The 16,530-nt window shown below is 42.8% G+C and overlaps 1 protein-coding gene across 1 annotated transcript in view; it reads right to left on the bottom strand.

Moving 5' to 3' along the window:
• LOC117773341 (gap junction delta-2 protein) overlaps positions 1-14,721 on the bottom strand; it is a 28,567-nt gene extending 13,846 nt beyond the window's left edge. Inside the window, exon 1 of the mRNA XM_034605165.1 lies at positions 13,502-14,721. Within this exon, the coding sequence (XP_034461056.1) occupies positions 13,502-13,572 (71 nt within the window). The 5' untranslated portion in view covers positions 13,573-14,721. The remainder of the gene's footprint in view (positions 1-13,501) is intronic.
• Positions 14,722-16,530: the final 1,809 nt, after the last annotated feature.

Here is a 16,530-nt window from a genome sequence, read left to right as displayed (position 1 = left end):
TTTTTTCACTGCAGCCAGAAGTGGCGAAACAATAGAATAATATTTAGGTCAATGGCTAACATCAGCTACCATAAACTATTGGTCATAAAAAGACCCCAGCATTGTGTTTTATTATGAGTTCGACGTTCAATTTGTGAGAGTAAAGATTTTTGTCATTTATTCTGTTAGGAGTCAAATAGACATCCAACAGCAGATGGTTCACTCAGTAGGCAGTACCTAGCATCTGAACTTTTAATCTGAACTTTGAGATCAAACATTGACCAGAAGTCCGTGTCCAGTCCAGTCTTTTGTGTTCATATGCAAATTAATGTTGATAACCGTGATTACAACCGATGTTGTCCAAACTCTGCCCGTGCTGTTGTCACATCAAATGGAGACGCACAATGCAATTAAGCACAACACAAAAATATATCACATAGGTCAATATAAATCACTCTAGTCATGTGACCACGAACACTGGCAATTTACTTACTGATGTAAATCTGTAATTTTATTAATCAGTTCTTTATTTTGTTAAGTTCTTCTTAAATTGGCCGCTGCAGCCTCAACAACCTGAAACTTTTACTTTGAAGGCGAGATGTATCTGTTTCTGTCTTTCCATTTCCTTGATCATTTTTCATTGTACAAATTGGATATAGAAATGAGTTGACGCTGAGTTGCATTGAATTGCATTTTATGTCTTCATTTGATGCAAAAACGTTGCAGACAAAGATCCCACCCATCGACATTCATTTGCATCTGGACACTAAAGACAAATAGGCAATTCCCCCTGAAGGGAAATTTTTCAATGTGGAACATGTTCATCTCTATTTGAATTAAACTTCATGAACAGATCATCGACACTTCTCTGACAGCCTCCATCTGTTGGGCAGAATCATGTGATATAATCAAAAGCTCCAGGTACTGAGTGAACTTCATGGTGAGATTGAATTTGAGCTCATGTTTTAGGCAGATTTGACATTCTCTAACAAATCCAGCATGTAGACACATTGTGACCCTCTAGCATTACGATCACAAATTGGCAACTCTCAAATCTAATTTCCTAAAACCTAACTGCTCTGTTGGGAGTCAAACCTTAAATGGTACTTTCTATCTGACGCTCTGACTCTACTGTCCACCATCTGATTGGACGTGAACGCAGCCTCATCCTCCCAAGAAACGTCACAGAGATGCCTGTCAGGAAACACAGCTTCTTCTAGTGAATCGCAGCCAAACTGCATGAGTCCTGCTGCTGTCACTCTACAGGTTGTGAAGGCTAAATTTATCAGTTTCACACCACGCCACAGCTCTGTCTACCAAGTAGCTTTTTTATAATTGGCCAAGGGAGCGATGTGATTGTAGCATATTGCCGAGAGTCAAACACGCTCCTTGCAGCTTGACTTCACTGCTTAATTGATGAATCTGCAAATGGGATCGTGTGTGTGTGTGTGTGTGTGTGTGTGTGTGTGTGTGTGTGTGTGTGTGTGTGTGTGTGTGTTGTGAGGTCTGAATGCATTGTCACATTCTGTCTGCTTGCTCATAAAATTAGCTGTGAAGATGGGGACTGTGACACTTTTGGCAGGATCTCTGTGTGTGTGTGTATGTGTATGTTTCTGCCCCTGAGTAATGAGTAAATATAGTAACCACGCTGCAAGTTGGCTTACGCACATGTTTGTCTATTCGGACGACCATCTGCTTATGTGTGTGAGTGCGCACACACACGTGTGAGGAGGCAATGAATCAGATGTGGGTTTTTTTTGTTTCAGCAAAGGTGTTTGACTGGTGCGCGCTCGCCATTTTTTATTCGTGTTGAGTCAATCACACTGTGCAGAAGCTGATACTGCCTCTGAGGAAGAGTTGTAACACACACACACACACACACACACACACACACACACACACACACACACACACACACACACACACACACACACACACACACACACACACACACACACACACACACACACACACACACACACACACACACCAATATGATCAAAGCGATTGTACGAAGGCTGTCCGAGGAGCTGCAGTAGTGATCGACAGAGATTATTCAAAGCTTTGCAGCTGAATCATGACATGGAGAGTATACGTGCTTTGTCTCTCTAGGTTAAAGACATTCATATTCAAAGATTCTGTTATTCAACAGTTTCACATTTGTTTATTTAACAATAAACAATCCAGGATTTTTGAACACTTTCTTTAACATTGTGCGATAGGTCATTTTGCCACATCTTTCGTTAATTTCTCAGTGAATAATGAATGAGTCTTGATGAATAAAATGTCAGTCATGTCTAAGGGACAGATATTATGAATGTTTACATTTTAGGGTGGTTCCATATGGAAAATGTATTGAATATAAATGTGGTTTCATAAGGGCACTGTTTGGCCAGAGGTATACTAAGTGACCTAGCTATTCATCATTTTTGTATTGTTATTTCTCAGAAGTCATATACAATGTAATGAAAACACTTAAATTACACTCTGAGCAACAAAGAGCCACAGTGCAGCGCCTAGGGACCAACTCCAGTTCTGTATTCTATCAGATATTAGCTTAACAGTTTGTTCAGGCAGTTTTCCGGCACTGTTCCACTCTTTTCATGTTGCCATGTTCATGTTGTGAGGAAGAAGAGTTTGCACATTTTCTGGTAATAGGTCATTTTTCATTTTGTTCCTGACGTAGCCAGCCTTTAACATGCTCAGCTGATGAGGTTGAAGTAGCCATCCACAAAGCCCTGGTTTGGCTGAAAATGTCAGTTTCGGGTAGTGGTGGGCTAGTGGGCCAGAATGAACTCAAATTGTGTCCTTCAAATATTTCTCTATTTTTGTCTCAGTGGGGTTCTTCTTCCTCTTCATCATCAGACACAGGATGTATGAGCACTAATATCTCCTGCTCCCATTTTTTTGGGTGCTGACTTGACACTGTCCTCTTGCATGGCTTGCTGCCAGCTCCTCTTCCACCTCCCTAACGGTTTGGCTGGTGCAGATGTTCAGCCAGGCGGACGATCTCAAAATCAAATAGCATCAATTAGTCAAATTCGCAGATGCATGACTTAATATAATATTTAATAATATTAGTCTAACCTCAAAATAAACAGGGTCCTTCTTCTCTGTCTCAAGGAATTCCAGAAAGTAGCCATTGTTTAAGATGATGGAGTCTCTTCTCTACTGTGGTTGAAATTGCAAAGTGCCACTTGGCCTCATATACAGAACAATGAAGTGGGAACTGGAGATCACCCTGGATGTACTTGGAGCTGTTTATACAAGACTTACACAGTCAAGACAGAGAAGCTCATTTTTCGGAGGAGATATGGAATGTTTTTTCTTTTCATTGTTTAGCTGTTTTCAGAAATGAACTCCAAAAAAATTGTGACTGGACAGTTTCTGGAGCTTGCCTTACACATCACCAATTCTGCAGGAGATTGCCCAGGTCAGATGCGTTCACAACAACAGGACAATGTCCGGAACACTCAGGCGAGGGGAGGCACCAGTGTGCAGCATGCAGGAGGAAGGACATGATGTACAGTATAAATTCCATTGCTGAAATGATTTATTTTGTGCGTCTCATACACGTATGACATCTCAACCATACAAAGTATAAGAGCAAGCATCCTCCACCTGGTGCTCATGTAATAAAAAAGCAAAAGTCTATGATATGAGGGCATGATAGAGGTGATATATTGTCAAGATATTGTTGTCATGGTAACAAAACCCACATGCAGTGTTTTTTCTGATGAAGTGCTGGGATGAATCTGACTCTGTGGACACACTCCCTCAGTGGCTCTTAAACTCTCACCTTGTTCATTAGAGGCTTAAGGCAAGTGTGAGGATGCAGCCAGTGATGGGAGTAGCGGTGGGTGGGGACGAGGAGAATAAATCAGTGGCAGAAGGAGCGTCCTTTTCATCTTCAAAGAGTGAGATGGAGTGAGATAAAGTGTGGAGGCAGAGTGAAAGAGGGAGAAATGCATGGAGCTGTGCAGAGGAGCGGGCTGTTATCAGGACACCAGCAGACAAACAAACACACAGCTCAATCAAACTCAAATGTTAACATTAAGATTCCAGCATAGGGACGCTGTTAGTCATATGTTATAAAAGCAGATTGTATAAATAAGACAATGAGCTGCAGCCACGGGCCCACAAGAATAGACCCAACGGATCAAACTTCAAAAGAAGCAGCATTGCTTTGTTCCCAATAAAGATCAAAGTTGGCTATTTGTTTTAATTATCCCTCATATTTTATGTATTTTAGGGATGATCCAAAGATGCACATGAACACTGTAACATTAAAGTTGTAATCCTTTAGATTTTAATGAAGTTAGACCCTATTTTACATACTGGCCTTTTTTGTATTTACATCACATTTAGTATATAGGGCAGTATGGCGGTGCAGTGGTGAGCACAATCGACTCAGGAAGGTTTGAATCCCAGTTTGGCTGCTTTTGTTCTGTGCAGAGTTTTCAGGTTCCCCCTGCGTGCTTGTTGTGAGTGTGAATCTCTATATGTTCGCCCTGTGAATGGGCTGGTGACCTGTTCAGGGTGCACACCGCCTCCCGCCCAATGTCTGGCTCCAGCCCCTCCATGGATAAGTGAGGGATAAGTAGTACAGTGGTACAGATCATGGACTAGATTGTAGAACTAGTAGGTTTTCTTGACAGAATTCACCATTCTGTGTTATTAATAAAGTTATCACTAACTATTAGTGTTAATGTTTCCCCTCACTTATTCATGCACCCTTGATTTAAAGTGCATTCACATGTGGCATCGGAAAAATCGGTTCCTGACCAGGAAAATTCACATTAACACCACCTCAAGTCGGGACAAAATGATTTTTACCAGCACCACTTTTTTCCTATACAGAAGTTTTTATGAATGTTTTAAATTATTTATATGCCAGTCAAATTTGATCCTTATTTTTTGCTCTTCGTTATTATTCAAATATCGGAAAGAGGCGTCCAGGTTTTTTAAAATTCAATAAATACATAAATTCAACACAGGTTGTTCACAGCATCCATGTTTTTTCCACTTTCCAACTTCAAGGCACATGAATTGACCAAAGTTTACTTGAAATAAGACCTTCTACAGAGTCTTGTGTGGATGAAGATGTGTATATTACTGTCATCGCCACGTTAATGTCGATTAAAGATTTGTTCAAAGTGAAACTGTACTAACACCAGCTCAAAGTGAGTGGAGAACATTAACCCAGTACAATTTCATTCTTATTTGAAACTAAATCACCTGCCTTATTGGACCTTGCAATGACTGAAAACTGATAAATAAAGATGGTATCTCATATGTTTTTATTATACTTCATTAACATATTCATATATGCACTTGTATTATGTACCAGCTGTTAACCAACATCTTTACTCTGACTGCTTTGCCTACCTACGACTGCGTGGTGTGAAAGTGATCTTGCAGAGACGTATAAAACTAGACTCCAGATAAATAATTCATTGAATCACTGCTATCATCGTGTGGTAATGCAGATGAGAGCAGGGGCTGCTTTTCTTCATCATTGACATGTTCAACTATTGATTTTCTGACAACATGGCGTAGAACTTGGCAGGTGGAATTTCTTAGTCCTTGAACGTCAGACCTAACCTCAGGTCCCTGAAGGCACCAGCAGGGAAGCGTCGAAAAAGTGGATCCTTAACGATAACTTGCTTTTATACCCCCAAAAAAGTAAAGTAACAGAATAATTACTAGTGGATTCACAATTTAAAGCGAGGTTTAGCTTTCAGCAAGATGAAACTAATGACTGCCTGGAAGCGTGGAAAAACTCATTAATAGCTCTAAAAAGCTGTGGAATAACAAGCACTAATTAAAGTAACATAACGCCAATGTCCTGACATTCTGTGCAAAGAAGAACATTTTTGCTTCCAGCACATCCCGATGGCCCTTATGAGTTGTCTAGAACACTCTAGACTGCTAACGTTCATCAAAATGTGGAAACCGTTCCTTGAATATGTAAATGTGCATGAATCTAGTCTGTCGAGGGCTTTTATTTAAAGGAGGTGAGATGCTGAGGGCCAACAATGATGCTTGTTGCTGTGATAATGTGATAACTTGAAATGCGTTCCATTGTCTGACAGATATGCCTGTGGGGGTTTTTTTATGTCTCCACACCAGCGACAGCCAGTGGCTGGAAGCATCATGTTTTTGGGTTGTCCATCTGTACGTATGTACGTCTGTCCCATTCTTGTGAACGCGAGCAATATCTGCGGTTTTTTCTCCTGTGTGTGTGTGTGTCCAGGTTAAACAAACCCCCCGGTATCAACCTAACACTGACCTGTTCTGTCCTCCAGCGAGGTGCTGACACTAAACCTATAAGCCTTGCTGAGTCACCCTGCTAGAGACAGCTTCGCTCTGAGACCCTGCAAGGTGAAATTGGTCCGACCTCTGACCCCTTCACCTGCTCTAATCCATTCATCTCTCTCTCTCTCTCCTGCGCTTTCTCTTCTCTATGACATTCGTGTTAGATAACATAAGATTTTCAAGAAAATGGTGTTTGGACCTTGATAGGAAAAATTGACATAGGATTGACCATAACACAAAATTAAATAATGAGGATTGAGGTTTATCTTATAATATGTCTGACGAGACACACACACACACACACACACACACACACACACACACACACACACACACACACACACACACACACACACACACACACACACTTACACACACACTTGCAACAGGAGCTTAATCGAATACGCCATCGGCATGTAAATACCACGTCAACCCTGACCTTAGCATATGTGGACTGAGAGGATGAAGAGAGGGACAATAAGCAGCTGAGACACAAAGATGATGGGGGGCAGAGGGTGTGAGGTGTAAGCAGACAGAAATGAGATCTCAAGCTGCATAATTATGTTCAGTTGCTCGCTCTCTCTAACCTCAGCTACAAGTCTGCGTCCCCAGCAAGTCCCTGTGGAGGCTGCTTGTAGCACTCAAGTCATAAAAGGCTGCGAGAAAGGCAGCGAAGGAGCAGCAGCCCTTATTTCCTGCTCCTGGGGCTCATTTGTATCTCCGGCAGCACAGCTGTGGTGGATCAATCCCACTATCAGTGCTGACATAAACGTTCAAAATGCACCTCTGAGGCATCTTCAATATAAACCTATCTTTGACAGTTCGATTATTTCGCCAGATGGTGTATGTAAAGGTTTCATCAGCAGCTGTATATTTGTTATAAAAAAAGTCTGGGATTACATGCATCTACCTCCCACTGGTGATTCATAATCTCCCTATGGAACACGTGAGGGCGTTTTAACAACCAGCCTTTTATGGCAGCACGGAGAAGGCACTGACATTACAGCCGACAGCATCCCGGGGGGGCATTATATATGGATGGAGCAAGTGTGAAAGTAGAGACAGGGTGGGACGAGTGAATAGATGTTGCAGATCGCACGTGGCCTTCTGTGTCTCTCGATAATCTCTCAGGGGAATCTGTCACAAGTGAGGAGACATCATAGCCACTTTCTCGCTTCCTTGCTTTCCTTTCTCTTGCATGCGATATAGGAAACCTTTTCCAGATAATCCTCACGCTATACAAACAAAATCATCTCTCACCTCCATGGGGAACGCTCCGCACAGGCGTTTGCTCAATAAAAGCATGATGATCTAAAGGTCATGTGACGACAGAGCTGTGACCTGTCAACAAACGCAGGCGCACTGAGTCACATGTAAACACTGCTCACTAATAAATATTGGTTTTGGCTTTGTGTACTGCATTGTAGTGCTCTGAAAGAGTGTATTGCTCACACACACACACACACACACACGCTTTCCTAGTTGGTTGAGCAGAGTGACAACACTCATTTGACTCAGGGGTACCATGCTGAGGAGTCATGCTGAGGAGTCATGCTAAGCGACCTGACCTATGTTAAGATTACTTGTAGAGCTTACGTAGCAACACACAGAGACACGCTCCTGATCACCTCATGTGAAGTGAACACTTGCAGAGCCACGCTGAGATACGAGCAAACCTTAAACCTTCTCATGTTCTTCAGGGAGGCCGCCGAGTGCTCCAAATGAGCTGCTGCTGCTTCTGCAAGGACCACGTATAAGCTTCAAGGCTTAAAAAGCTCAGTATAGTTCATACAAAGTGCTTGTCTGATCATGTAAGTGCATTTGAAACCTGCTCCCACTGGCGGAATTGGAAATGGCTGCATCCGACAAATGACCCAAATGACCTAATAAGGGTCTCATTCTCCGCAGTTTCTCCTGACAGTAACCAAGTAAAAACTCTAGAGTGAGAATACAGCAGGATTGTGTCCGCGGAATTCACAGCGACTGAGTGTTTCTAAGACGCAACTGAATAAAACAAGATGAATACAATTATCTCAGCCTGAAAAGCTAGAGGAGCCAAGATGTCAACTTGGAAAGACAATGAGATCTTCAGGTGATAAGGGCTGACGACGGTGTCAGTGTTCGGTAAACCAAAAACATGTGATCTAATGACGATCTCCTGCTGTGTTGTTCATATGTAAAAGAAAAATATCCGGATGCAATTGTCTGGACATTTTCCAGAGATTATGAGTGAAGTTATAATATTGTGAGGGTTTTGTGTTTTCATACATTTTGATAAAAAGCACTCTTTATTTAACTTTTAGAAGACGAGTGGCTTTGAGGATGAAGTAATAACTCTTGACTGCTTGTCAACAGCCACTATAACTTATATCTCATTGTCTTCGAGGTGTCTAACCACTGCTTCTCTCATCGAGAAAGAGTTAATACTTGCCCTTATGATTACCATCAAGGTTTATTTTAATGGACAAAAAAGTCAATGAGGTACTTGCAGCTTTAATCAGGCACTTAACATTCCAGTCACTGCAACTAATGAGCCTATTTGTACTGCAAATAGACAGCCCTAAAGACCATTTCATTAAGTGCCCAGTCCACTTCCTATTCCATTACTGGAGATCAATCTCAAGGTGGTAGGAGGACGGACTTGCATGTTTGGCAGTCCCACTGAAAGAAGGGTCCTTCCTTATAAATGAGAGAGGCAGGTACATTAAAATGAACAGAGCGATTCATAACTGTGGTACATCTTTTAGCCTCATTCTAATGGAAACATGCCCTCGGTCAGATCATGTACAGTACATACTTGAGATAGCTGCTAAATTATCAACATAGTTTGAGATGAAGTTATTTTTGAACTTTTTTCTATTTTCTCGTACTTATTACTGTTGGGGGCTATTTATAACTCACAGTTAATATTCTTCTTCCTCCCTGTTTTAAAAGAACATAGACAGTTTTCATCCCATTAACTTGGAGCAATTACAGATAATCTTGATTGGTGAAATATGTAACTGTAGTTGTGGGTTTGAACATTCCAAAAACATCACGTAACATGAGATTATTTCAATGCATTTGAGTATCTCACTTGAAATAATCAGCAGTAACAAACTCAAATTTGTATACGGTAATTATCAGCCATTCTAAAGCCAGTTCATGTTTTGTTTGGCCCAGACTACCTTGTGAGTCAGTGTGTCCCTCAAACACCACCCTTCTCCACCATAATCCATGATGTGACAGGTGACTTTCATGTAAATACATATTTTAAAACCCCTTTTTCTTTTTGATTTCTTGTAAATCCTTTTAAAGTTTTTAAATCGCTGATTGGGGGATGTGTTGGTTAAAAAGTACACTGAGCTTCTCTGTTATGTGGTTAACATGTCAGAACCAGACTGGGTTCTTCCTAACCAACCAAAACCATTTTTGTATTCTCTTGTTCAGAGCCATTTTCTGCTTTGATGTTGTTTAATAGTTTACAACATTAAACAACATCAACCCTGTGATTCAATGGCAGGATTGAATCACAGGTAGCAGGTGAATACACACACACTAGAGAGGACCAAAACCCATCCAAGCACATGATATGTGAACAAAGAACTAACAAAGTTCACAGTTTACACAGAGTCGCACATGCAAACACACACACACACACACACACACACTCACTCACTCACACGCACAATCCGTGACCGTAGAAGGGAATCTCTAGGGACGTCTGTAATCTTACACAAACAACGAGTGTTATATTGCCCCTAATGTGTGTGTGACTCATGTATGACAAATTGACTCAGGCCTGCAGGCTGTTGTCATGGTGGGCTCATGAGAGCACACACGTTGGCACCGCCTCAGGAACAGCAACCTGTCCAACGCTTCCTCCCACGGCACCTGCGCTGACCAATGGGATGAGTGAAATGGCAGCAGAGGGACCAATAGGTTTTAGGATTGAGGGAGCATTAGCGTGCGGTTATAAAATTTCACGTCAGCCGTGATGGCCTAGATTAGATGGTTTTGAGCTGTGGAAAAGCCAGATGTAGAGATGGCACTTAACTGTGGAACGTACAGACTGTCACACAGAAACCAAAGCTATAAATGGCTGACTGGCTCTTCCCGACTAACACAATTTCAGAGGTAAATTAATACCGTGAATTATATCCTCCTTATATGAAGCAACTTTTTCCTCATGGACAAACTAGAAAAATGTCCTCTTAGTGAATGAAACAAGCAGAAATAGTCTGATTTACAACAAATAGACCACAGCACTTAGGGATGTGTTGTGAAGGAATTATTATGGAAACCATAAAATACGTTTTCTTTGTAGAGTTTTTAAAACCAGGATGTCACTAGCAAAGTCGATCAATCGGTTTGGTTTACGGCTGTGGAGGCCAAGGCCAAAAGAGTCCCTGTCCCACTTGCATCTTATCTAACAACTAAAGACTCACACTTGAGCAGTGGTAGACTACAGCTGCACACATCACACAGATTTGCACAGATCACTAACATTTGATAATACAACAAGACTAAAATACTTGAACACCATCCTCTAGCAGTAATAATCACTGTTGTAGTTAATCTTGTTAGCATGGTAATAAAGAAACACAAAATAACTGAGGCTTATGGTCATTTTTACCTCAGCCCAGGAGGTAATGTTCTCACCAGTGTCTGTTGGTTGGTTGGTTTTTTGTTATGTTATGTTTGTTGGATTGTTTGTCAGCAGGATTACACAAAATCTACTGAACGGATTTCTATGAAACTTGGTGGGAAATAGATGAGTGCGTACAATTTGGTGCAGCTTGATACACAGTTGGGCCTTGGTTGGTGGAAAGATAAGACTGGCAATAAACCATTACATTTTATTCTGGATGCAGATTAAGGGTGCAGGATTTTTCTTTTCATTTTCTTTGTTTTAAGACAAATACATATTTTAGGTTACATTAAGGACCACTTCCCTTTGTCTTTCATGTTTTTACTGTTTGGTCTAGACAAAAATATGTGTAGGAGTGTTCAGCCTTGGCGGAGGTGTGTGTCATGGATGTTTCATTGCAGTCCGTTCAATAGAGATATGTCAATCTGGACCAAAGAGGAGACTGACAATTCAACATTGATATTTTGCAAACATGGATATGATATTGTTAAAATTGAACATGCAATCAGGTATTTGAACATTTGTTAGTTTTTTGTTGTCAAACTTCAGCTCCATCATCACTACTTCAACATTCAAGCCATTCCACAGTGATTATCCTGGAGCAAACCACTCCTCCTCGCTGAAGAGTAACAGTTGAACTAATCCTGATCTCTGAACTTCCCATACACATAAAAAACCTCCATCTATCCTGTTAAAAAAGCACAATCTCCGTGTTCTCATAAATATACATTGTTTCCAGTTTTACAGCTCTAAACATGTCACAGACCTTTGGAAGAATTTCAAAAGCTGTAATTCTTTGGTTGACTGAAACTAAAAGTGTGTACATTACAAAACGTGAAAAAGGTGTCTGTTAGTTGCTCTGGATGAGGAAAAAACAAACTATATTAAGGCAGAAATGCAATTTAAACTGTACATTGTGTTTAACAGCCTGTGTGTTTATTTTGATTTAAGTTTTGGACGGTTCCTCCCGTCGTCAACATTTCAACTGTCTGGACAACTGATATAATCTGCATGAGGAAGATCTGAGGATTTTTGCCGCCAGGAGTCCTGGTTGCCCTGCTTAGGTCATGACATGCAGCACCATCTCGTGACGAGACAGTCCTCTTGGCTTCCTACCAACACCCTGCAGACTGAGGCCATGTGTCTGCTCGCTTGTCTGTGAATAACCGCTCCTCGCTGCCTTCGCCTTCACAGTCTTCATTAGTCTTTCTCCTGCATCTGCTTCCTGTCTTTTACATCTCGCACAGTAGATTCTACCGCTGTCCTCTTGACTTTGCAACCAAACTATTTTTATTTTTTTTCCCCTCGATTGCTGTTGTGGATTTCATTTTTCTCTCTGGGTCTTTTCTTTCTTGCTCTCGCTGAGGCCCTGCAGCGAATGTGACTAGTCTAGCTGCACCTCCAGTGTCTCATGAATGAGGGGAAGTGAACGCGGACCAATCATTCATCACAAAGCCGACTCTAACAGACCATTCAACCAACAGAACGTTCTCAGAACAAGGCTCCAAATCACTTCATTTTCTCGGCTCAACAAAATTCACACTCACAGCAGAAGACGACTCATTCTCTGCCAAAACAGACAATAATTCTCCACATCATTTACTTCATAACGTTTATTCACTCAATAATTAAAGAGTACTACTATCCAGAGTGAGTCAGTCGCTTCAGGGGGTTGGTTTAAACTGCCAATTCTCTAATGAGCCCACACTGAACCTGTGGTTTTCAATGATGTCCCAAGAAAAGCCAGCCTCAGAAATATGTCCTTTACTAGATGTAAAATCATGTTTAATACTGTCTGCAGAGCTGATGTGCCTCAGTGGTAAAATCGCTCATGAATAATTGCTCCTTTTGCGGCCGATGTGAATGAGTTATTCAAACTAGACTACAAGTGCTCTCAGCATGCAGAAGAATGCATAAATTATAACTGCGGTGACCTTGCGCTGGTGATTCGTTTTTTAGGTTGTGAAATGACTTCATACTTGACGGAGAAAGAAAGAGGAAGACAAGGGAGGAATGGAAGGGGGAGGGAACTGTGGGAACGCTCAGACGAGGCACGCTCGGGCAATGTGATGTCCTCTGAGGCAGAGTTGACAGTTAAGCGGGAGGAAAACAGAGGGAGAATAAAGAAATCGGCATGGAGAGGTAGGGCAGGAAACTGTGATTTGAGCCATTGTGGACGTCTAAGGTGAGATGTCCACACACTGCTCTGACGTCCAAAGCCTCTGTGTGGGCTTACAGAGTCCCTCCTGGTTGCCTAACCCTCCCATCATGTCACTCAGAGGGATTAAAGAAGCTAAGCTAAAGCCCCCATCACCCTGCCATCAGCCACTTTGGACCAGGAATCACTGACTGGAAGCAAGAAAGGATTCACATTCTGCATGCATGTTACACAGGGATTGGTACTCTATTGTTGTAAATACTGCATGTTTGCACGGACGTACAGTAAGAACAAGCTCTTATGAGGAAACACACACATCGTAGAACCAAGCGAGAACAGTTTTAATACAAACACTCAAACATCCCGCCTGTGCAAGCATCGCTCTAAAGACCTCAGTCAGTCGCACAAGAGCTCACCTTCCGATCATAGTCGAGTGCTGCTGCACTGCAGCCTCCAGGAGGCGCTCTAGGATGGTCCATTCTCCCATGGCTGGAGTTAGGAGGCATCCACTGGGTACAGGAAATCAGGGCTGAGCCCACTTCTGATGGGCTGTCCAGTCAGCAGGAGCACCACTGATGGTCTCCACGTCCCTTCTTCAGTCTTCAAGGTAACTTGTTGCGTTGAGATGAGGTAGGGAGCGGTTTCAGGTGGTTTAGTGTAAGAGAAGAGCCCAACAAGAAGCTTGAAGAAATTCAGTGACGCCTCATTGTGAGCGCCCTTTCTTCTTCACACACGCGCTCACAACCTTAACTGCACCTGAGATGGTTGGACCGAGACTTCGATGTGCTCGTCGCACACATGTACACTCACGTGTCTGTGTGTGCACCTGCTCACATGAGTGTGTCTTCCCACTTTCCTCCTTGTTTCCCTGCTCTGGGTGCACCTGACCCTGTTTACCTCCTAAACAGCTGGACGGTCATATGTTCACACACCGACACACACTCTCAAACACACACACACACACATCTGGTGTAGAAGGACTATCTACTACTGGGGAAGCAGTGGTAGTTTGTGCAGATGTCCATCACTCGCACAGTAGCACTCTGCTCTCACACGCTGGTTCTTTGAAAGCATCTTGTAGTAACGGTGGCCGGGCGCAGGTCCTTGCACTCATGTGAGCCTGAGCAACCAGGCATCTCTGCTGGCTTTCCACTCCTCCATCCTCTTCATGCCTTCCTCTCTCTCCCCTCTTTCTCTGTCCTCTCCTCCAGCTATTTTTTTTAAGGGATCCCTTCTCCTCCGCTCTGCTGCTCCTCTCCTCTCCCTCTCTCCTGGTTTGGTTCAGGCAGCACTGGAGAGAAGCATCACACCTCCTCCTCCTCCAACCATCTCCTTCCCTCTGCTCAAAACCGTGCAAGAGTAGCTGGTTGCCTCCTCGTCCTCACTGCCTTTCTCTCTCTCTCTCTGTCTCTCTCAGCGTTTCCGAGAGGCAGCTCTCCTCTCTTCTCTTCCCTTCATCTTGTTTTTTCCTTCCCACTTGGCTTCTCTCTCTCTCTCTGTTTGCACCCTCCACCTGCCTCTGTCTCCCTCTGAGCCAGTAGGCAGCAAGACCAAGCGTGTGTCTAGGGGATTAGAGAGAGGAATCATTTCTCTGCTCCTCCCCCCTCTCGCTCCCTCTCACTCACTCACTATCACTGTGTTTATCCCCTCTCCCTCCTCCTCCTCCTCCTCTTCATCTCTTACTGCTCCACCACCAACAGCACCACACAAACCCGTTTTCCAGTCCTCCATCACATCGCACATAGCTTGAGATTTTGTCTTGCCATCTATGTTTTCATTATCTTGATGCCTTGTGTGCATCAATACCTCCTGTAACTGCAGGGATGATCTCTGCTGTTTACACACACACACACACACGGAGACAGAGACCAGAGACACGAGAGGCAGTGCCATGCTGAGGCTATGTAAGGATACTGAGCACGGGAAGAGAGTGACAGAGTGCGAATGTGATGGAATCAGTGTGTGTGTGTATGTGTGTGTGTGTGTGTAATGGAAATGGAATTAGCGACATCAGGATCTAAAGTAATTTACCCGGAGGATGCTCTCTCTCTCTCTCTCACACACACACACAAGTTAAAATCTACAGTGTGATGAGAGTTTAAGACTGATTCAGATATGCCTATTGGATACATTTCAGACTGTTGTAGTCTGTGTACAACAATATACAAGAGCAAGAAGTCAACTAATACTCAACAGTTGAAGAGCTATAAAATCAGCAAGTGCCTGAGGGTTTCACTCGGTAACCGACTTAATGGGCTATCATTGATATTTTGAACATCTTTTTAGCACCTTTCAGCTTATTGTTTTGGTTTTACAGCCCACCACTCTCTCTCACTGTGTCATTTTCAGCCACAACTCGGACTGCTAAGGCTCAATAGTCCCCTTAAATTCAGTCAATCTGCACCAAGTTGCACACACTCATAGACATCAGTTCCCTAAATGTGCCTGATCTTTATTCATCAAGATCCATGAATTATTCTGTGGGAAAACAGTGAAAATGTTGAACATGCCATACCTCCCAGTGTTAAAGAAAGTGAAAAAAAATTAAGGATCTGCCCCCTGATCTGGATCCACAACAGTATTTGATGGGTTCTCCCCTGACCCAAACCAGATCGTAATCAGCTCTCACTTCCACACCTAAATGCGAATAAACATATGCATTATTTCCACTCGTTCAAGGCAGAGCAAATCGCTTCTGTTGTTGCCTGTTGCTATGTTGCTGTTTAAATGAAGCCTCTGGCGCCGGTATGTGTACGAATTGCATACACAGAGGACGTCAGCTGAGTAGGAGGTCCTTCAATGTGGCCACAACCACATTCGCGTTCACACTGCTAAAGGAATATGGACACACGTGGACCAGACCACCTCCGAGTGTGGTCTGGCATGTTCGGATCCAGTCCGAGTTTGTTCACACCTGTATTTAGAGCTTTCAAAGTTAGCAACATCCTAGTCAGCACAGAAGGACAACAAAACAAGACTCCAACTGAATGTTACTGCTCTGTGGACAACTTCAAATAAGTTCACAAAAAATCTGTCATCTTTCATAGATAATATTCTATAACTGTTCTTAATAATTAATAATTCATCAAATAGTTGATGTTTGGTTATGCTGGGATGTGAATGAACTGAGTGAGCTTCCATACATGAGGTAAGACATTCACAGGGACACAAAGCCTGTCACTTTGCAGCCAACCAACTTTGGATCACATGAAAATATTCATTCTCCCTCTCTCTCTCACACACAAACACAAAGTTGCGTCGCCATGCAGTGCAGCTGAGTGTTTTAGTGGCTTCGTGTGTCACTCCAGGGCTCCCCAGACGGGAAGAGTAGTAATCTACTCTGAAGGATGTAATGAGTGACCGCAACGGCGTGCATGCACACGCACGCATACACATAATCCGTCCTACCCCATGCCAAGGCAATCTGGCAGCACCGTGCCTCACA

This window comes from Hippoglossus hippoglossus, chromosome 13 (genome assembly GCF_009819705.1).
Source record: "Hippoglossus hippoglossus isolate fHipHip1 chromosome 13, fHipHip1.pri, whole genome shotgun sequence".
In the NCBI taxonomy this organism is placed as follows: Eukaryota; Metazoa; Chordata; class Actinopteri; order Pleuronectiformes; family Pleuronectidae; genus Hippoglossus; species Hippoglossus hippoglossus.
This window is presented reverse-complemented; position numbering and strand designations above follow the sequence as displayed.